Source organism: Vombatus ursinus, unplaced genomic scaffold, assembly GCF_900497805.2.
Source record: "Vombatus ursinus unplaced genomic scaffold, bare-nosed wombat genome assembly UNPS02001419.1, whole genome shotgun sequence".
In the NCBI taxonomy this organism is placed as follows: domain Eukaryota; kingdom Metazoa; phylum Chordata; class Mammalia; order Diprotodontia; family Vombatidae; genus Vombatus; species Vombatus ursinus.
In genome coordinates, this window is record NW_020941197.1 from 30,940,596 (window position 1) to 30,964,080 (window position 23,485).

Consider the following 23,485-nt stretch of genomic DNA (forward strand, 5'->3'; position numbering starts at 1 on the left):
AAAGCCTTTGGTTACTATGCAAATCAATTTGAGATCAATACTGGTGGTACCATGATCTTTGCCCTATTTTTTACCAGCACCTAATCTTACTGAGCTCTCAACACATTCAGTCAATCAGCAAATATTTATTGAGAATTTATTATGCACAAAGCACTGTGCCAGGCACTGAGGCACTCTGAATACACCAACTTGTTGCCTCAATGCAGTGCAGACCCCATAGATCTGTGCTCAGCAGAAAATGACCAGGGGAGGGTGCAACTCATGCCTTCCTCTGCTGGAACAGTACTGAGAACTGTGGGACTCAGAAAAACAATGGTGGAAACTCTTAGAGGTCAACATCTCCATGACCTTGGTGATTCAGAGTACAGAGTGCTTCCAAGCCAGAAACCAATAAAGGAACTTCCTTGTACTCTTCTCTTGCTTTAAGTAAGCCAGTTAGATCTTCTTCTCTTCAATTGCCACCCCAAACTCAAGTCACCACCTATAGCTCCCTCTAGCTCAGATAACTGAGGTAATTTAGATTTTCCTCTATGGAATCCACAATCTTTCTGAGTTCAGAGGAGGGTGAGCTGGTGATAATATGTAATTATTCCTGAGCTTAGCACATGCTTAGCACATGTAGCTGGGGTGGCCTGGGGAAAGGAGAATGATCCCAACCTCAATAACTCAGGGCATTTGCTCCTGGTGGTATTCAAGGGTTAAGGGAATAGATTTTCCCTAAGCTAGCTCCTCTTCTCCCTTTTGTGCAGTGATCATGTCTGATGCAGCGGTGGAGCAGAGAAGAGCCCTGATCAAGAGAAAGAAGAGAGAACAGTTGGAGACTCAGGCTCTGGAAGTCAAGGAGTTAACAGAAGAGCAGCAGAAGATGATCATGGAGCTCTTGGAGGCTCAGAAGAAAACCTTTGATGCCACATTCTCCCATTTTAAGAACGTCTGGGTAAGAGAATTAAGCGTTTGCTGCTTCAGAATTACATCCTTCATTGTACTATTAGCAAACCTTGTTCTTCATCCCCCCAACCCAGGCAAGTGATATGGAACTGGGTCTAAGCTGTAAATGAAGTAAAAATCAAGACACCCCATTCTCCCTCCTCCCTTAGGGCTATGGGCATGTGATATGCTTAATGTACTGTCAGGCTTCTCTGGACCTGTAAGTTTAGTAGTCATAGGCTTCTTTATGGTTTATTTCTTTGCTCTGAGAACATGACAAAGTATGGTCCAGAGTGATAGCCCCTTGTTGGGGCTAAGAAGTGAGAAGTAAAGGGATCTTAGGGATTAAGTTTCCTCATTTCACAGATGATGAAAATGAGACTCAAAGACATAAAGTAATCATGATGATGATGATCATGATAACTAGTATTTATGTAGTGCTTTAATACTTGGAAAGCATTTTCATGTGCTATCTCATTTGATCCATACAACAATCCTAGGAGGTAGGTGCCATTATTTGCCCTATTTTACAGATAAAGAAATTGAGGTAGTCAGAAGTTGACCTCCTTAGGATCACCCAGCTAGTTAAGTGTCTGAGGCTGGTTTTGAACTCAGATCTTCCTGACTTCAAGTCATCTAGTTGCTCATATAGCTATTAGTTACCGGGATTTAATCCCAGATTTCCTGATTCTTAGTCAAAAACACTTTGGACTGCACCATACTATCTTTTTTCCTACACAGAAATACCTTCATACAGTGTGCCTGCAGAGATGTGCAATATGTGCATACTCATCTAGAGTCATCTTTGTACTAGCAGCTAACATTCAATGTGGTTGGTATATATCTGTGTAATGTGACAGATGGGCATAAATGTCCTTGCTTCCTTTCCTCTGCTTCCTCTCCTTACATACTTTTCCTCCCCTCCCCTCCCTTCTCTTTTCTTCTCTTCCACTGTAATGATCTGTTTCCCAGGTGCCTGAAGCACAGAGCAGTGACCCTAAGATTCCCGAGTCCACTGCCAGTTCAGAGGAAGCCACTGTCAAGTGGAACAGTATCACCAAACATTGCTGCCCTATGTCTCTGCGGCTACAGTGTGAAGATGGCAGCATCTGGAACTACAGAGCCTCAGAAGATAAGTCAGGGAAAATGATCATTTCCTTTTTGCCCTACATGGCCAACACCGCAACCTACATGTTTAAAGGCATCATCAATTTTGCCAAAGTCATTCCCTGCTTCCGGTAGGATATGGGGATATATTGGGGAAAGATGGTATAGGAAGGGGCAAAAAAAATGGCATCAGTCAGGTGGTCAACAAATATTTATTAAGCACTGTGTGTCAAGTACCATGTGACTATGCCAAAGGCTAGAGAAATTAGTAAGGTCAGAGATTAAAGGGTTCTAAGGTGGGTCTTCCTTCCTCTGAATGTGGATGAGATATCAATATCCTCAAGGTTCTCTACTTGTTTTTGGCCAGCTAAGATTCGGATTTTTCCCATGAAGAGGAAGGAAATTTGTGACCACTTGGTGTCATTCAGAGAGTAGAAGACATTTGGAAAGGAGCTCTGAGCAGAGTCGCCCTCATGACAAAAGATCACAGGCAACTTGTCCCTAAGGGAGGATTGGGAAGACTGGGCTAGGGAATGTTGATTACCTAGCACTGAGCAAGCAAGCTACCATCAGGTGTTCTAAATTCATAGGATGTTGCCGCCAACACTCTGCTTAACCTCTCTAGTCAGCCAATGACTAGGGGCATGAGGAAAGGGAGGAGGCTCCAAGACAACTTAGTTTATGGACTATTAAAGGAGGTGACCTTAGAAATCCTCTAATCCATTCCTTGATCATACAGGTGAGACTGAGGCCCTCAAATGGTAAATGACTTCCCCACAGTTACATAGGGAGTAAGTAGCAGAGTTAGGATTGGAATCCAGGTCTTCCAATTCCAAATCCAGGACTCTGTTGCCAGTAACAGAGGCAATGACCTCCTGGACCTGGGATGAACCTCAGAGACCTTTCAGCAGTTTGCTTGGGAATGATGAGAACCTGGGGGTCACTTTCCACCACTCTTGGGGAGGGGATACTGTGTTTGGCAATGGAGGTTAAGGCTATGGATAGCTGCTTGATTTCCTTATACTTGAACAGCAGGTCTTGGGTTCTTGGGTAAGAACACATATATATCCTTTGGAGTTGAATGGAAAAGGCTTTGACTTTAATAATAGAATAGAAATAGATTCTTTTGAGATGAATCCATTTTCTATCCTGTCCTGTACCTATTAAGTCCCTTGTCACCGTTTTGGGCACCCATGGGTAACAGGTTATGTACATGTCTATGCCTAGTGGTCAGGGACACAGATGGATCAGTGGGGAAATGGAAGCTGATTTGAATTGTGCTCCTTTGGTGGTCTGGAAATTTTCCCCCATTTCTGGTCTGCTGTTGGAGATAGGAGACTAGGCTGAGCTAAGCTGGTCTGTGCTAAACTGCGCTGGATTTACTCCCTGTGCTCCTATGGTCATCCTTTGCCTAGTTTCCTCCAACACGCTCAGAAAAGATTGGGAGATGAGAATTCCTGCTAGCGAATGGGAAGCTGATTGGACAATATACTAGGTTGTTAAAAAGAAAGAGAAATGGAGAGAATTGCCACAGTGATACCAGCGATTTTCTTGTGCTATCTCTACACCAGAGAGCCACATAAGCTATGTCTACATAGCCCTACTGAATCAACCACCCTTTTGACTGAATTGACAAAGTTGAGCTAATTTACCTGAGTTTTCCCCCTATGGAATTGATTAATTGCTTGGTATTACATAATGCAAGTTGAGATGGTAGTGAGTTGCCAATCATTGAAGAACCTCAAACAAAAGCTAGATGACCATTTGATGGGGGTGTTGTGAGAAAGAACTGGAATAAATGGCCTCAGAGGGCCCTTCCAACTCTCAGATCCAATGTCCAAGGACCATTGCTACTGGAGGTCTGGACTTGACCCAGAGATTCAGCGGACTCAGAGGAGAAGGACATCATTAGAACCCTGAGTAAGGCTCTGAACCACACTAAGGAAATTTCAGGAACTTCCAGACTGACCTGGGGTTCCCTCCCAAGACTTCCTCTTCTCTGCCTCCTCCTTCACTCCAGAATGTAGTTTCTTGACACTTTTAGGACCTTCCAGAACAGAAACTACCTTGATCGAGGAACAGATTCTCCAAAGGACCCCTGATCTGTAAGCTCAAAGTGGCCTGGAGGTTCATCCTCACACCCCAGTGTTTAAGAACTGGTGCCACACTGGACTAGTTGGGTCACTGGACATTCCTTTATCACTTCCGTGTGTGAGCCTTATTCCACAAATGGGGTGGTACCTTAAATGACAGCCAATATGGTTAATGGAAGGGCTGTGTTCTAATGAAAATTTGTTGTCAAGGGAAGAAATTATAGAGGAGAGATTCCAGAGCATATCCCCTACCCCTTAAAACATTCTGACAGGGTGTATCCTCTCTACCTTTTCAGGAGTGGTGAGAAAGGCACACTGACTTTCTTCGGGGTAGCCCCACATAGAGTTACAAGGGACCTCCCTTATTCTTAGGTGGCCAGGCCATTTGAGCTCCTCTCCCCAGCTATGCCATCTTCTGATCAGCTCTGGACTAACTCTGAGAAGCCTATTCTTGAGATAAACTATTGCCACAGCCCCCCAAAGAAGTCCACCAATGATAGCCTGCATCATTGGGAATATCCATTTAGTTTAGAGAGGAGGAGATGATAGAGTAATAATAACAATAGCTACTATTTACATAGTGCCAGGCACTGTGCTAAGACCTTCACAATCATTATTTCATTTGTTCCTTACAACAATCCTGGGAGATAAGTGCTATCATTATCCCCATTTTATAGTTGAGGAAACTGAGGCAGACAGAAGTTAAGTAACCAGGGTCACACAGCTATTAAGTGTGGGAGGTCAGATTTGAATTCAGGCCTTCCTGACTCTAGGCTCAGTGCTCTATCCACTGAGCCACCTAGCTGGAGTAGGAAGGGCACCATACGATATGAGAAGGGTTTAATTACTCAATAAACAATTGCTTCTGGATTATAAGTTTGTAGACTAAATTTTTGTAGCTCAGTGCTCCATACACAACAGATGTTGAGAAATGTTTTATAGTATTGAACTCTTACCTTGTATAAACCTTTAGGTTCTGTGGCAGATACAAAAAAGTATGAGCCACAAACTACCCTTAAAAAGCTTATAATCAGGGGCAGCTAGGTGGTATAGCGGATAAAGCTCCGGCCTCGGAGTTAGGAGGACCTGAGTTCAAATTCGGCCTCACACACATGACACTTACTAGCTGTGTGACCCTGGGCAAGTCACTTAACCCCAATTGCCTCACCAAAAAAAAAAAAGCTTATAATCTAGTTGGGCATATCAAGTATAAACCCATAACAATAAGAATATCTGATATTTTTTCAGCGTCACATACGTTTCAACAGTTAATGGGCTACTTTCTCCCTCCCTTCTCTCAGAGAATTGTCTATTGAGGACCAGATTTATCTATTGAAAGGGTCCATGATTGAGCTGTGCCTACTGCGCTTCAACAAGGTGTTCAATGCAGAAACTGGAACCTGGGATTTTGGTCGATTTTTCTACTACTTAGATGATCCTACAGGCACGTGATTGGTCTTCTCCTATCATTACATGAGTATAGAACCAGAACTAACTATTTCTGCTCTCGGGACAAGTAGCAGCAAAGCATGATTGGGGACCGCAGTGTGAAGCGCACCTTCAAACGCTAATGGGGAGACTGCTAGAGGGCGTGGGGAGTGGATGTCAGCCAGGGGAATAGTTCCCTGGGGTACGGCTATCAGTCATGCCTTCCCTGGCCACAGGGGTGCCAGAGAAGGCTCACACTCAAGAGCCTGTTGTTAAATTATCAGTGTTAGAATTTGCATTTTGGAAATTGGCAAACGCTACACATTAAGTAAGGCTTAGTTTATTGTTTTGTTGATTGGCTAGACATAATGAAGTACTGGAGAAAATGTCGATAATGCAGATTAAACTGAAAAGTGTGCCGTGGGTATATATTTTTTTCTTCTGGAGAGCTGGTTTTTACCTATTTGTCAGCAGTGAGCTCTCTGTAGTTTCCTATTTTAATTATTCTTATTAAGTAAGTGTTAAGTTTGGTTGTTTCTACACTGGTGAAGGACTGCAAATGCTTATGGGATCGTAGATGTAGAGCTTGAAAGGACCTCAGAAGCTGTCCAGTTCACCTCTCTCCTTTTATGGATGACAGAACTGAAGCTAGGGAAGTTGTGACCTTCCCAAGGTCACACAGGCAGTGAGCATCATAAGCAGGATCTGAACCCAGGTCCTCTAAATCCAAACTAATACCAGTCAGCACCCTCTATATTTTTGTACCCAGGATGAAAAATGCCTTTTGCCCTGTCTTCATGCCTTACAATTTTACATGAGTTCACCTAACTGACCTCTCTGGTTTTCTTCAGGCCCCAACTAGAATCTCCCTTTCTACAGTAAGCTTTTCCCAACTCCTCTTAATTCCAGTGCCTTCCCTCTGTTAATTATTCCCTATTTATCCTGTATATGGTTTGTTTACATATATTTATTTGTGTATTGTCTTCCCCCATTCGATTGTAAGGTCCTTGAAGGCAAGGACTGTCTTTTACTTTAAAAAAAATTTCTTTTTGTATCCCTAGCACCTAACACAGTGCCTGGCACATAGTAGGCACTTAATAAATGTTTATTGACTGACTGACCCCCCCCAGAGAACTTAGAAAGGGTGAAGAGGGAGAAGAAGAAATATACCGAGTAGGGGCAGCTAGGTGGCACAAGGATAGAGCACCGGCCCTGAAGTCAGGAGGACCTGCGTTCAAATCTGGCCTCAGACCAAACACTTGACACTTACTAGCTGTGTGACCCTGGGCAAGTCACTTAGCCTCAATTGCCTTAAAAAAAAAAAGAAATATACAGAGTGGAAGGAAAGGGGCTCACAATCTCAGGTGTCAAAGTCTGGGAAAGCGGCAGCTAGGTGGCACAGTGGATAGAGCTCCGGCCCTGGAATCAGGAGGACCTGAGTTCAAGTTCAGCTTCAGATACATAACACTTACTAGCTGTGTGACTCTGGGTAAGTCACTTAACCCCAATTGCCTCACCAAAAAAAACCAACAAAAAACAAAAAACCCAAACCCAACAACAATAAAAAAAACAAACAAACAAAAAATCAACCAAGAAACCAAAAAAAACAAAACCAAAGTCTCTGACAAAGAAGGTCCTCCTCTGGTGAGATATTGTGAGAGCCTGGGCTCTTTGGGAAGCCTATTCTTGGAAATAAGGTGCTCACTCAGTTATATGGTCAGGGCTGCTACTTCAGGAGGGTTGAATGATTAGAGAGCCTCCACCCCTACCTTGGCTGACACCTGCTCTCTTCCTGGACTCTGCAGGGAACTTAAAGCACTATCTAACGGATCCTGTACTGAAATTACACTACATGTTGAAGAAGCTGCAGCTACATGATGAAGAGTATGTGCTAATTCAGGCCATCTCCCTGTTCTCCCCAGGTACAGTAGCCCGACGCTGCTCCTTGCCTTCAATCTCAGCTGCAACCTACTCCAAGGCAGGTTCAAACTTGAGGGAAACTACCATCATTCTCTCCAGTGAAAGGTCCTGTTAGCCAACCACTTAGGTGGTCTCTTTTCTGTCTTGTCTCTGTCTTTAGCCTCTCTCTGTCTCTCCCTCTCTCTCTATAAGAGACAGGCAGTCCTATTATATGTTAGATCTGAGTATCTTTCCTCTCTCTTCTCTCTCTCTCCATATATGTATATATCAATGTATGTACACATAGAAACACCAGACACATACACATGCATATACACACACATATACAAAATATTTAAGACTGTCTCTTCTCTCTCTTCTCTGACATACACGCACACACACATCTTATACAACTTTGGACTGCCTATATCAGAGCCCCCAAATCATACAGCCATGGTATTGTGTCTCCCTGTGGTCCCCAAGAGCCCACAAGGAGAGAGAGCTTCCCTCTACGGAAATGCCCTGAGCTTGGGTTTTTCTGGGAGTGGGTCTCCCCAAGAGAGGGGCTAAAGAAGTTCCTCCCTGGGCTTCTATTGCTCAAAGAAGAATCTGTTGCAAAGTCAAAGGGTAATTGGAAGCACAGTCCACATATCTCTCTCTTCCTTCATTAATATCAAAGCCCTTTATTTCATGAGACAAAGTTACCCTATCATGCTAGGGGGAAAGGTGCTGAGCTTGGGCAAAGGGAGCAGTTTCTCCAACTTAACGCCCCAGGGATTTCCCTCGCTCCTGCTCTTTCCTTAGATCGACCCGGTGTGGTCCAACATTGTGTCGTGGATCAGCTGCAGCAGAGATTCACCATGGCACTGAAAGCCTACATAGAATGCAAGCGACCTCAGCCAGAGAACCGGTGAGTGAGGGCGGCCAGCGCTGCCTCCCAGTAGAAAAGGCCCCCAGAGTGAAACATCTCGGCTTCATTTCAGGGGAGTGGGTTTATGGACTGCTTCACATTGGATGCTGTTCTCCGCATCTATGGGGGAAGATTACTAGGGACTGACTGGGAGAAATCAATCAAACAGAAAGCATTTATTAAGCACTTACTGTGTGCCTGGCACTGTATTGAGCACTACAAATGCATGTACATAGAATGAAACAATCCCTCCTTTCAAATGGGGGTTGTAACAAGTACATACATAAGTATATACAGAAGGAATAACAAAGTACCATAATTAAATACAAGGTAGTTTGGGAGGGACTTTGGCAGTAGCATAGGATAGGCTGGAGTGAAGGGAGACTGGGCATGGGGACCAATTAGGAAGATGTTGCAAAAACCAGGCAAGAGATGATGAGTGCTTGAGCTAAGGTAATAGCTAGGTGAGTGAAGGGAATAGGCAAGATGTGAGAGTTTGGGTTTTTGCTGGTCACACTTTTCTTCTTGATACTTTCTTCTTTCTAGATTTTCTAGGCACAGCTTTCTCCTGGTTGTCTGCTCCTTTTTAGACTCCATTGCTGGTTGGACAGTGAGCAGCAATGGTGATCCAGGTCATGCCTGCTACCTGGGGATGCCCCTCAAGGCTTTCTCTGGGGCTCTCTTCTTTTCTCCTCTATGGTATTTCTCTTGGTGATCTCATCAGTTCCTAGGGATTCAATTGTCTCTATGCTAATGATTTTCTGATTTACTTATCCAGCCCTAAACTCTCTCCAAAACTTCCAGACAGCATCTCAAACTGGATGTTCCATGGACATCTTAAACTCTGCATATCCAAAACAAAACTCACTGTCTTTCCCTTCAACTCCCACACCCTTCTTAACTTTCCTATTATTGTTCAGTGTACCACACTCATGCAGGCTCATAACCTAAGCATCATCCTCAACTCCTCACTCTCCTTTGCCCCCCCATCCAGTCTAATGCCAAGTCCTGTCGGTTTTACTTTTGTAAAATCTCTCATGTATGAGCCTTCTCTCTTCTGCCATGGCCTTCACCCTGCAGGCCCTCATCACCTCATGATCAGACTATTGCAGTAGCCTGCTGGTGGGCCTGCCTGCCTCAAGTCTTCCTCAACTCCAGTTCATCCTCCACTCAGCTGTCAAATTCACCTTCCTAAAGCACATATCTGACCATGTTACACTCCCTCTTCAATAAACTCCAGTGGCTGCCTATTGCCTCCAGTGTCAAATCTAAATTCTTTTGTTTGTCATTCAGAGCCCTCCAGGACCTGGTCATCTCCTACCTTTCCTATATTCTTATACCTTACTCCCATGTACGTTTCAATCCAGTGACACTGGTTACCTTGCTGTTCCTTGCAGAAGGCACTATACCTCTTGATTGCAAGCATTTTCACTGACTGTCCCCCATGGCTAGAGTTCTCTCCCTACTTATTTCTCTCTCACAGCTTCCCTGACTTTCTTCAAGCACCAGCTAAAAATCTCACCTTCAACAAGAAGTCTTTCCTGATTCTCCTTAATGCTTGTACCTTCTCTCTATAGATTACCTCCAATTTATCTTTATTGAACACACACACACACACACACATTCTTGTTTTTACTAAGTTATTTGCCTGTTGTCTTTTTCATTAGACTGTAGCTCCTTGTGAACAGGGACTGTCTTTTGCCTTTCTTTGTATCCCCAACAGAACAGTGCCTGACATAGTAGGTGTTTAATAAATGCTTAGTGACTGGCTGACAATTGGGAACCAAGAAAGTTGTAAGAACTGGAGGGGAGGGAGCTGAGACAGGCATGGAGGATTAATTAATGTGTGTTGGAGTGTGAGTATGTTGCTGCTTATGCACCAGGAGCAAGGAAAAGACTTGGATTTGTGAGACCACTCACTTGCTTAGCCTGGGCTGCTCTTATCTCTCTTCTACTCATGTGAAAGACAATACTGAACAAGACTAGTTTGGGATCTTGCAGAAGATGGAAATTGAAAACAATTGGCTGAGTTATGAGTGTGGAAAAATGGAATGAGATATAGTTCCCCAGCAAAAACATAACCCTAACAGGATGAAGATGTTTGATAACCACTTGTGTAAGGTTACTTAGGTCCACATGTATTAAGTGGGATAGTATGGTATAGTGGATAGAGCACCAGACTTGGAGCAATGGAGACCTGGGTTCAAATCTTGCCTTAGACACTTACTAGTTGGGTGACCCTAGGCAAGGCGTCAAACTTCTCTGGAGTGTTCTCATGTATAAAAATCAGACAATTGGACTCCATGACCTCTAAATCTATGATCCTATTGGATGAGTTTTGAAGGTAACTCTAACACCAACACTCTCAATTCAGGTTTGATATTGGGAGGAAATGAGTGACTAAAAAGTCATTGAATGGTTAACAAAATGCAATTAATTCTGATCTAACACTCCCTCCCCCCCATCTAAATATGGAGATGTTTTGGTCATCAGTGGTAAAGGACATGGTGACTATCTCAAGTGGTCTTCAGAAATCCAACAAGTTCCATGGCCCTAGATTCCAAATGGCTAGGAATTTTATGCCCATAGATGACCAGATACCAACAAAGCTGGGGCCATTTGGATCCCATGGGCAGCTTTGTCTTCTTCTTATGTAAAGCCTCCCCATGTTGTGGGTGGGAGGAAAGAAAGTGCCTCAGGGAAATAACTAGTCTTGTCATAATGTGCCAAATGCTAAAGGAATGGAACTCTACTAGCTATCCAAGTTCTCAAGCCGTATCAAGCTATATCAACGCCTACTACATTTTCAACACTGTACTAGGTGCCATAGAAGACATAGACAAAGAAACTTGCCCTTTAGAAGCTTATAGTCTTGTTGGAGAGACAAGAGTAACATAAGAAACAAAAAGAAGCAATGTAAGATGATTAGTGTAAATTGTGTGGTGTAAACATTAAATCCTGTGGTAGGTCAGGGCACAGGAAGGTCAGTAAGACCTAGAGTAGTTAGGACATGTCTCCTGGCCTGCTTTGGAAGATGCAGAGGAGCTAGCTGGGCAGTAAAGAGGAGGAGGAATTTCAGGTGGAGGAACAAAGAACAAGGCCACAGAAGTCAAGAAATGTAAGGACATATGAGTGCCACTTGTTTCTGGAGCAGTGGGTGCATGTTGGGAACAGTGGAAAAATGGTAGAGCTAGGATAGGGCCAGAGATGGAGGCCCCTAAAGTCAAATGGAAGAGCTTAGATTTGATGTGGTAGGAAGTAGGGAACCACTGGAGTTTCCGTGCCTCATCATGGCAAGGATGTAACGTGGGATTCTTGGAAGTTGAGCAAGCAGAATTGGTCAGGCCTGATCACATCGGAAGAGGTCTGGCGATGGGCTGACCGTATGCCTGCTTTTCACAGACCAGCCTCACTCATCACCAGAGGCACGGCCACAGCAATTCATGTAACTGTCCACTAAAAGGAAGATGGATTAGGACCCGCATTCATGATGGGTCTTCTTACACAGGTGAAATTACAGATTCTGGAAACACTGAATTATGGAGTTTTACTCTTAACTTAGTAGTTTGTCAAATGTCAGGAACACATCATAGGATCATAGAGTTAGAATTAGTAGAAGCCTTAGAGGCCATGCCCAACCCCTTCATTTCACAGATGGGGAAACTGAGGCCAAAAGTGACTTGCCAGGGATCACACAGGTGGTAAGTGTCTGAAGTGGGATTGAATGCAGCCCTTCCTGATTCCAAGTGCAGTGCTTTCTGTTCGTTGCACCACGCTGCCTCTCATATCTGACGCTGTTGACCAGGCTTGATTCAGCTTCCAGAAACAAGCCATCACAAGGTTAGGTGCGCTTGCCATGGATGCCCCATGGGCTGGGCCTTGGCTGTTGCCCTAAACTTAAAGAATCTCAATCATCTTTTTTTATTGTACTATGTTGTGGAAATGCTTGTTCTATTCCATAAATTAAAAATAAAATAAACTTTTTTTGTTTTTGTTTTTTGTTTCTTTTTGACTAGGCAATGGGGTTAAGTGACTTGCCCAGGGTCACACAGCTAGTTAAGTGTCAAGTGTCTGAGGCAGGATTTGAACTTAGTTCCTCCTAACTCCAAGGCTGGTGCTGTATCCACTGTGCCCCCTAGCTGCCGCAAAATAAACTTTTAAAAAACACAGTCCACCTGGGTTTGCCCTGAAGGAAAGGAAAGGAGAGCTATACAAACTCTTAACTATAACCAAGAGCTTTTTATCCAATGACTCTCGACTATTGCTCAGAGAAATGAAACCGTCCCCTATAACACGTGTTTCCCTCCCTAAATCTACCCTCAATGGTACCAGGGCATCATTGGACCCCTAAGACAAAGGATGAGGGTGGGGTGGGGAAGGAGAAACCAAACACAAATTTCACAGCATTTCCTAAATTTTTTATCTATGCCCTCTCTTTCCTTCACCCATTGTCCCCCTCTTCCCTTCCCTGCCCCCCCACCTCTCCTACAGTTTTTTGTTTCTGAAGATCATAGCCATTCTCACAGAGCTCCGAAGCATCAATGCCCAGCACACCGAGCATCTACTCAAAATTGAAGACATCCATCCCTTTGCCACCCCCCTTATGCGGGAGTTATTCAACATAACGGATAATAAGGCCACCAGCTGTTGACCTTTGTCTGGACAGAAATCATCGAGAGTCAAGAACACTCTGTGATCTGACCTGCAGGGTCCAGCCTTAACCTCTTGGATTTGTCCTAGACCTTCAGTCCTTTCAGTACTCACTCCCATCTGACTTTTCTGGAGAAAAGTGATTGTTCTCTGAGGTACCTCCTCACACTTATTGGATTAGCTAATATGACAGAAAAGGAAAATGATAAATGTTGGAGAAGATGTGGAAAAATTGGAACACTAACACATTGCTGGTGGAGTTGTGAACTGATCTAACCATTCTGGAGAGCAATTTGGAGCTATGCTATAAAACTGTGCATACCCTTTGATCCAACAATACCACTACTAGGTCTGTATCCCAAAGAGATCATAAAAAAGGGAAAAGGACCCACATGTACAAAAATATTTATAGCAGCTCTTTTTGTAGTGGCAAAGAATGGGAAATTGAGGAGGTGCCCATCAATTGGGGAATGACTGAACAAGTTGTGGTATATGAATGTAATGGAATACTATTGGGCCATAAGAAATGATGAACAGGCAGATTTCAGAAAAACCTGGAAAAACTTACATGAACTGATGCTGAGTAAAGTGAGCAGAACCAGGAGAACATTATACACTGTAACAACATTGTGCATGATCAACTTTGATAAACTTACCTCTTCCCAGCAATACAATGATGTTAGACAATTCCAAAAGACTCATGATGGAAAGTGCTAATTCACATCCAGAGAAAGAATTACGGAGTCTGAATGCAGATGGAAACATGCTATTTTCATTTTTTTTTGTTTTTTCTTTCTCATGTTTTTTCCCTTTTGTTCTGATTCTTCTTTTACAACATGACTAATGTGTAAATATATTTAATATTATTGTGCATGTAAAAAAAAAGAAAAGTGATTGTTTCCCCCTCAGTCTGTACCTTTACTTCATCCTTAATTTGTAGATACTGAAGCAGTTGGCATAGTAACTTCTTGGTTTTTGGGCACTGCAGCAGAAAAAATTTTCTCCAGAAAAGATGCTGCTGGTCTGAGGATGGAATTCCAGTGAGATATGGTGATGGTGGCCAATGAGGAAGGGCTGGGCAGACTCAAAGCTCAGATTTGTGTCTGTGGGACTACATCTCCAAGTATATTCATTAGTACATCATTCATCATTTCCTCCACTCTTGCTCCTACCTCTTGCTACATAAATCCAACCTCCACCTTCTCCCACCTACTTGTCCAGATTACCCCACACCTATTCTGCATGAGAGCTCCATGATTTGTGTGCATAGGTGGATATGTGCATGTGCCTGCGTACGTGCACTCCTGACTGTATCTATGGGAATAATAATTAAAAAAAAAAAAAGATTTCTCCTGATAGATACCCATCTTCCTGCCACATGTCAGGGAGCTATATATTAGAGGCATACTCTCTAGCCAGCATATTTACTTGCACTCAACCTCTAAAGTGGGGCAGTTAGGTAGCACAGTAGATAGAGCCCTGGGCTGGAGTTAGGAAGACCCGAATTCAAATTTGACCTCAGATACTCACTAGCTTTGTGACTCTGGGCAAGTCCCTTAATCCTGTTTGCTTCAGTTTCCTCATCCATAAAAAGAACTGGAGAAGGAAATGGCAACCCACTCCAGTATCTTTGCCAAGAAAACCCCAAATGGGATCACAAAGAGTTGGACACAACTGAAACAAATGAACAACAACAAACCTCTGAAGCAGGTATATTGGTACATGGCTGTTTGTGTGTGCACACACATATATGTATGTATGTGTATATATATATATATATATACACACATATATATATATATTCTTCTTTCTGTGCATATCATCAGCATTAATAAGAGAAGTGATGTTACATCTATTCCAATCTTAGCTAAAGCATTAGTATCTTTTGCAGCATCCTTGAAAAATGGTCATCCAGCATCTGCTTCAACACTTCCAGTGACAGGAGGTTCATTGCCCACTAAGGGAACCCATTCCCCTCTAATTGATAAGTGATCTAACCAGACTCTATCTCCTTGTAACTTCTATCCACTGGTCCTGGTTCTTTCCCTTGGGTCAAGCAAGACCAACCCAGTCTTTCTTCCACATGACAATCTTTCAGATACTTGAAGGCATCTATCATATTTTCACCTAAGTATTCTCTTCCTCAGGCTATTGCCACAGTCTATTAGTGTGAAGTAGGGTCTTCAGGCCCCTATTCCTTCTGGTTGCTCTCCTCTGAATGTCATTCAGCTTGTCAGCATCCTCATATATCTTCATTTATCCTTGTATATTTGGAGGTGTATGCTTGGATATGTATGCAATTGTTCATCTCTTTGAGGTCTAGATATGAATCTGCATAGATGTTGTAAAGAAAAGGGTGCACTTTTGCAGAGGGCATTTATCTAGCAGGAGAAAATCTCTATGTGGTTATATTTATCTTTGTGCATAATTAGAAGGCATAATTCGTGCATATACTCGGACTGCTACTGGTTGATGTATTTATGTTTCAGGGGTATCTTTATCAAGAATAATGGTCAAAGGGGCAGCTAGGTAGTGCAGTGGATAGAGCACCGGCCCTGGAGTCAGGACCTGAGTTCGAATTCAGCCTCAGACACATAACACTACCTGTGACTCTGGACAAGTCACTTAACCCCAATTACCTGACCAAAAAAAACCCCAAAAAAACAAGAATAATGGTCATATTCAGCTAATGTCCATGACAGAGAAGAACAAACAGCAAATTCTCTTTTGATATTTCTATTCCCCAAACTAAGTTGTATTCAGAGAGAGCTAACTTGATTATGATAAATTGATTGTGATCAATTAGTACATGAAAATATGCTTGAATGTCCACAAGTTACTTTGCAATGTCATGAAATCCTTTCACATCAAGAAATTTAGCCAAGCAAATATTTTGATGTGTTTGTAGTTTCATTTAAGGCAGAAATACTTAATTAAAAATTAATTAACCCTGGAAATGAATGCATAAGATTTCCAGAAATTTTGAAGCCATGGAAAACTTTTTTTCCCATAGATTGGGGTAAAAAGAAATTTTTACAAAAAAAAGTACATATGTGGAAACATGTTATATTTTTAGAACTAGAAAAGACCTTGGAAGCCATCTAGATCAGTTCCTCCATTCTATATATAGACGGAGATGCAGAGAGGTGATGTGAGCCATCGCTGGTCACACAGCAAGTTAGCGGCAGACCCAGGATTTAAATTCAGGCCATTATTTTCTCCTTCACATACAACTTGCTACTAAGTGCCCCCTTTTTCTTCTGGAGAGTAGCAGTACAAGAAGAAAAAGGGAAATTGAAATTTACTTTTTTGCATCCTATGCAAATTTAAAGGTTGATTTATTGTTTTAAGAACATAAAAATGTATTAGGTATATTTTGATTTGTTCATAAAATGAAGTACACTTGCTTAGTATTCATTCATAAAATGAAATATACCTGCTGAAATTGAAAGTGTAGTCTATTCAAACAATAGCTATGAATTTTCTAATTGAATTTACTTCTGGTTTTTTTTTGTTTTGAATTTGACAAAAGAAGAGAGAAACAAAGGATTGTGTCATCTCAGTTTTTATCAGTTGCTGAGAAGTGACTGACTTTATAATAAGAAATAAATGACTGACTTTACAATAAGATCAGGGAAATTACTAGTTTTTAAATTTAGTTTTTCACAGATTTCAGAGAGTCTGAAGGCTACAAAGGACTATAGAGAAAGCACTCTTTCCAAAAAGGAAAAATAAAAGGGCCCCACACCTAAACCTTCAGAGTGTCACTTACACTACATGAAACTTTGTCAAATCAGGCTCCTTTGGAAATGCATTTGTCATTGGACAGTATTTGCAAATCTAGTGGGTTCTCCCTCATCCTCCCACCCCAGAACAACCAAATCTAGAGAAAATTCAGTTTCTATCATTCAACAAAGAAGTACAGGTCTTTTGGGGTCCTTTGTGGATTTCAAAGTCATAGGACCAAAAGGAGTCAGGTTATAACTTTCCTTCTTTCTCTGACTGTTTTCTGTTCCAAGGCTTTTGTGTGAAGACATGGGAGCTCCTTGTTTTAAATCTCTACATTTAGAAGTGGATGCTACTCATTGCCAATGTCCACTCCCAAACCTCCTCAGGACAGGAACTTCTCCACCAGCCCTTGGTATAGGGGGTTCTTAACCTTTTTGTATGCCAAGGTCCCCTCTGGTGGCCTGATGAATGATGACCTTTTTCAGAATAACATTTTTGAAAGCATAAGGTAAAATACACAAAATCCCAAAGGAAATCAATTATATTGAAATGAAGATGTCCTAGGTCAAAACTCAACAGCAGAAGTAACATAATGAGGCAAGTCTCTAATTAAACATTTGATATGGAGAGAAAGCAGGTTGAGGTGACAAGCCAAGGGTCCCCAACCTTCCCCTCCTAACTTTTTTTTTTCCTGAACTAGAATCATAAGAACATAGGATTTAGAACTAGAGAGGCCCTGCCTTGCTCCCATGAGGAAACCGAGCCTCAGAGAGTTTGTGACTTGCTCAGAATAACATTTTGGATTCTGTAGTTTCAAGTTCTTTGATTCTAAATTCAGTGTTCTTTCCAATTCTAGCCTTGAAGGGTGGAAGAAGTGACAATGGTACAATTGTGACCAGGAGTGGGGAGACCACAGGTGGCCAGTTCTGTGATGTTTGGATTCAGTCAAAGGGCTGCATTTGAGGACCTAGAGGGCCACATGTGGCCTCCAGGCTGCAGGTTCCCCACCCCTGGTCGTGAGGATGGGCTTGGCCTCCTCCATGCCATCAGGCTACATAACCACATACATGGACAATGAGGGTTGGAAGCATTGGCTAAAATAGGGAGGGAGAGGCCTGAAGAGTAGAGTGTACAGCACAGTATTAGACGAGGCAGGAGAGGCATCAGGAGGAGCTCACACTATGTGGACGCCCATTCCAGAGCCTGGCTCTGCTTAGAAGAGGAGCTACGTCTATAGGGGGTTAGGGACAACGGGGAATACTTAAAAATGTAAATTCCCAACCTTTTTGTGGGTGAGGAATATCTAAGGTCCCTTCTAGACCTAATAGTCTCTGATTCCATGATTCTAATCACATGGAGGAAGGTAGGAGGGGTAATTATTATTTGCTGTTCAGTTTGCTGTTTATGTCTATGGGTATATGTCTCAGCTCCTGGGCCCTGCCTCTCGGAGGCAGCCTGGCAGAGCTTTCTAATGTATGGTGCTGGCTAGCCATTCCTTTCTGCATCAGTGAGGAGGCCCTGAAACTTGGATGGAAGACAAGACAGGCTGTCTTTTCCATGGAGGAGAGGCAAGTGGAGTAGCAGCTACTCAGCTTCCTGTAGGTCTCAGTCCCAGAGCCCCTACCAAGCCCTGGGTTTTGGCCACAAACTGGTCCAGTTCCAGAAAAATGAGTATGTCTGGGAACTGGTCTGAGTCTCCTCTTAATAGGACAAGCAAAGGAGCTTCCTTCCTTGTTCTGCTTTGAATGGGACATTAGACAGCCTCTGTTGGCAACAGCAGTTTTACCTATAGAGAGCCTCGACCGTGTCCCTTCCAAAACTACCCAGCCAGGGTGGTGCATAAATGGCATAGGCCTCTATGTGAATTTGGTTAACGCCTATCCCAGGTCATATCAGGTGAGTCCAGGTGCTCCACTGCACCTGGACACATCTGGTATTATTCATTGCACTTTGTGCAACCACTCCACAAATGAAAACATCATTCCTTTGATTCCAGGGGCTCTTTTCAAAATGCAAATACCTTTGGGAGAGTTGAGGCTGTTAGGCAGTCACACTTTAATGCTACTTTACATAAGCCATGCTATCATACTTCGGTCTTCTCCCAACCCCAGCCTGAGACAGCTAGCCACCCAACCACGGGGCATGGGCAAGGAAACATGGGGACTGCTAGGATGCTAGCATCTTAGGATGCTAGAATAGCTGGCTTCTTGAAAATTAAGAATTCCACACGTACAAAAGCACAGATGTATATATTCTACACAGAGTCTGACATAATCTGCCAATTTAATCCCCATTAGATTGTGAGCTTCTTGATGGCAAGAGCTATTTTTTGCCTCTTTTTGTATCCCCAGCACTTGGTACAATACCTGTTACATAGTAAGTGCTTCATAAATGTTTAGTGACTGGCTGACTGACAGCCTACACCTCTCCTCTTTCTGTTGGGATAAAAGCCTCACTGGCCTTCTTTAGACACAGCTGTAAATGAAACTTTTCATCTCTCTCTCAATCTACATTAAGGTTTTTTTTTCTCCTGCCAAAAAGATATCCATATCTATCTAAGATATCCATATCTAAAAGATATCCATATCTAAGATATCTATCCATATACCACTTTGTAGGTTATTACTCCTCCATCAGTCTTTCACTATTAGTTACTTTTCCATAGTTTATTTGCAAATGAAGCTACTTACATTAAAGTCATAGCAGGAGTTCAGAAACACACAGCCCCCTCACTTTGAGGCAATTAGAAGGGTAGTAATGGTTGGGTAGATAGAGTGTTGGCCTTGGAGCCAGGAGGATCGGAGTTTAAATAGTAAGTAGTGAAATGCTAAATGGTTAAATGGTATAGATGATGTCTTTTGACTCATGCATAAACTGGATTCAAGTGAGACAGAGTTGGGTAAAGTCAGCCTCACTCTCTCTTCCAGAGTCATTGAAGTCCAGTGTCAAGACAAAAGTCAAGATGACTGGTGATAGCTTAAAATGAAGTTCATGACCTTCGCATCTTTGCTGTCTAACCAAGCTCTAAGTGCCCCACAGGGTCTGCTTTCACCACCTTTATGGCCTGTTGGAACATAATATTCACATCTGCCTATTCCACCAGGGAAATGTTCACATGCTTGGGTAGACACCCCTCCACCCCACTAACTCACCAATGAGTTTGAGTCCTGTCTTTACCCTCAACCTGGTTTAGCCCATCTGCCAAGACTATCCCTGGGAAGAAGGATTAAATGTATTTTGCTTGGCCCTAGAGGGTAGAACTAGAAACAATGGAGAAACATTGCTGAGAAGTATCTTTCAGCTCAGTAACAAGTGCCCCCCAACATAAAAGTGGTGACCCTAAGAGGTTAGTGGGTCTCCCTTCACTTTGTCTCAGAAAGAATGGTAGATCCCATAAGAGTAGAATTGGGTTTTTTTTTTGTTGTTGTTGTTGAGTCATTTCAGTCATACATGATCCCATTTGGGGGTTTCTTGGCAAAGATACAGGAGTGCTTTCCCATTTCCTTCTCCAGCTCATTTTACAGATAAAGAAACTGAGGTAAACAGGGTTAAGTGACTTGCCCAGGGTCACATAGCTAATAAGTGTCTGAGGCCAGATTTGAACTCATGAAGACACTTCCTGACTCCAAACCCATCACTCTATCCACTGCGCCACCTAATTGCCCTTTAGTGGAATTGGTAAGGGTAGAGAAAAGACCTTACCACTGTGGCCCCTAGGACTTTCCTGCATTAAGGTCCCATCCGTCCATCTTCTCTTTCTGAGGGAAACAGACCTTGTCCAACCTTGGAAGACTAAAAAGATGTAGAATGCCTGCCGCAGTTGCTGCTGCTGCTGCCACCACCACCTTACCACACTCGCCTTCACCATGTGCCACTACCTGCGCCTGCCCAATACTTCCCTGTTTGTGAGGAATGTGGCCAATGACACCAGGTGTGTGTCTGAAGACTTGTGTGTGGGAATTTGGTTGTTATGGTCCCACAGTTGATGTGTATGTGCCCCTTGATTTTTACCCTTGTTGTCTAAGAAGATTTGCTTGCATTCAATTTGAAGATGTTCATGATGCTGAAGATGCCCTGCATAATTTGGACCGCAAATAGATTTGTGGATGTCAGATCGAAATCCAGTTTGCACAAGGGGATCTCAAAACAACAAATCAAATGAAAGCCAAAGAAGGGAGAGATGTATATAGCTCTTCCTGTTATGATGACTATGACAGATATAGGCAATCCAGAAGCCAAAGTTATGAAAGAAGAAGGTCTAGGAGTCACTCTTTTGATTACAACTACAGAAGTTCTTAGAGTCCTAGAAAGAGTAGAAGACATGTGGCCAGAGACTTGATTTGACTCGATTTCATCCTCATGGAGGGTAATGTTGCTCCAATCTCTCCTGCCCAAAGAATCTCCCACCTGGCACACCATGAGGAGGACTTTTGAAAGTCTGAGAATAAAGAGCAAACTGAACAGCAAATAATAATAAAATAAAAAGGAAATGGAACAAGGAAGCATGAGCTGAGGGGTGCGCACAACAGCACAGGGCCCAACAAAGGGAAGGGACTGGTATTGGGAACATTATCAGCAAAGACATTATGGAGGGAAAAAATCAGCTCAGTAATGGACTGAAGCATACAAAAGCTAACAGAGGAAAGCATTAGAAGAAAAGATCCTTCTCAAGAGACAGGTATTTCAACACAAAGGAGATTAGGAGATCACAGGATCATGGATCCAGAACTGGAAGGGCCTATCGGGTCATTGAGTCCAACTCTCTCATTTTACAGATGAGGAAAATGAGCCTGGAGAGGGTGAGTAGTATGCATCAAAGGGAGGATCTGAATCCAGAACTTTAGACTCTAGAGCCAGTGCTCTTTCTGCTGTACCATACTGTGCTTTTTTTTTAATCTCCTAGAGAAAATGAAGAAGATAACACAACAGATTCTGCAAGATTCCTTGAAAAGGAGTAACTCTAAGAATTTCTACAATGGTTCAAAAGAATAATCAAAGAATTAAGGGAAGATATCAAAGAAAGAATAGAAATGATAAATTTTAAGGAAGAAATTAGCAAGTCTAACCACAGATTGGAAAAATTAGAATAACAGAGACATTCTTCATATCAGTAGATTCTCTGAAAAAACAAAACAACATTAGAATGCAACAATGAAGAAACAGAAAGAAAAATGTCTCAAATTTCAGACATCTCATTGATTCAGGAGTTTGTCCAACGATACAGATTGTGCCTCATCCATCTTGTACAATTCTTGGTCATTTTCTCCCAACATTTTGCTGCTGAGGATCTAATCAATGTTCTGGAAGACCTTCCTTTCTTTGCCCTGGGGTTGCTGTATACCACCAGAGCACTCTGACCAAGTCACCATCTGTTACTCTTGTTCTTCCTTGAAGTCCCTCGTTGGTTACATGTGGCGGCCTGCTTATGCTCATCAAGTCCTACTCTGTCATTATTCTCTGTGTGATGCTCATTCCTTGGAGGCAGTTTCATTCCATGTCTTCCTGCCTTACAGCAACACCAGTAGAATATTGGTATTGAAAAGATGGATCTTTGTTTTCGTGGGAAGTTTATGGTCAATAAAAGAGTCTTGCAAAGCAAAAATTTCCTGAAGCAACCCAGCCTGCTCCTCCTATTCAATTCTTGCCCCAATATATTGATCAGAATCTATATAGTCTCTTCCATATATTTACACTTTTTTAAAAAAAAGCTCCTAAGGTGAAATTATTATTTCTATTATATTAATGACCAATTATTAAACTAAAATTAAGACTTTTTTCTCTTTATTTCCTTATTTAGGGACCAGCCCCTACAAGTCAGTCTCAGGACATTGTTGTTAGATGAGATTGTCCATACCGGGAACATGCTTCTTGATCTTGGGTGGGCCCCCATCCAATTAGAAGACCTTACTTCTATTTAGAGTGTAAACAGAATCTAAGCTAGGTGAATTCTTGACCTTAGGAAATAAGTCCATGTCATTGTATCCCTCCATTGGAGTTTAAGGTAACCCCAAAGCTCATGAAAGAGAAAACCAGCCAGAGCGGTTGGGTAGAGGTGGATTCTTTTGTCCAGACTGGTGGAGGTGGCTGAGTCTGATGATCAAGCCCCATTCTCAGCAGGAAGAGCTAAAGATTTTTAGCCCATCTCTTCATTAATATATCTACTCATTAATTATTCACCAATCAAGGTTGATTTTCACCTATTAAGGACGCCTTCTTTGCCAAAGGTATTTAGCAATTCAGTGATCTTTATGGTTTTGTCTTTTGGTTACTGAGAGAGTCCACTGACCATAAGTTTGTTGATTGTCAGCTAGCCTAATGAATAAAATGATTATTAATTACCCAGAAACTCTGTCTCTCAGTCTTTTGATTCTTCTCAAAAGTGTAATAATTTTTTGGATATGTAGCTATGATTTTATCTAAAATTGTTGCATCAGTTTTCATTAATGGTATTGGTTTACGATTCTCTTTCTTTGCTTTGTCTTTCCATAGCTTAGCTATTAAAGTTATATTTGTGTCATAGCAGGAATTTGTTAGAGTGTTTTCTTTCTCAAATTCTAAGAATAGTTATGTATCAGTTGCTCCTTGAATGTTTGATAGAATCAACTATAATTATGCCTGGATTGGGGTTTTTTATTTTTTGTTTTGAAATTTAGTGCTTCGTTTACAGTTACCTAGTTCATTAATCTTCTTTTTTTCTCTTTGTTAACATGCAGATGATTCTCATTGTTTGTGGTAGTTATAT

General features: G+C 42.2%; 1 protein-coding gene across 1 annotated transcript in view; it reads left to right on the forward strand.

Moving 5' to 3' along the window:
* NR1I2 (nuclear receptor subfamily 1 group I member 2) overlaps nt 1-13,249 on the forward strand; it is a 54,284-nt gene extending 41,035 nt beyond the window's left edge. The window contains exons 2-7 of the mRNA XM_027866826.1: nt 750-937; nt 1,900-2,165; nt 5,429-5,571; nt 7,361-7,477; nt 8,259-8,364; nt 12,856-13,249. Of these exons, the coding sequence (XP_027722627.1) occupies nt 750-937; nt 1,900-2,165; nt 5,429-5,571; nt 7,361-7,477; nt 8,259-8,364; nt 12,856-13,015 (980 nt within the window). The 3' untranslated portion in view covers nt 13,016-13,249. The remainder of the gene's footprint in view (nt 1-749; nt 938-1,899; nt 2,166-5,428; nt 5,572-7,360; nt 7,478-8,258; nt 8,365-12,855) is intronic.
* Nucleotides 13,250-23,485: the final 10,236 nt, after the last annotated feature.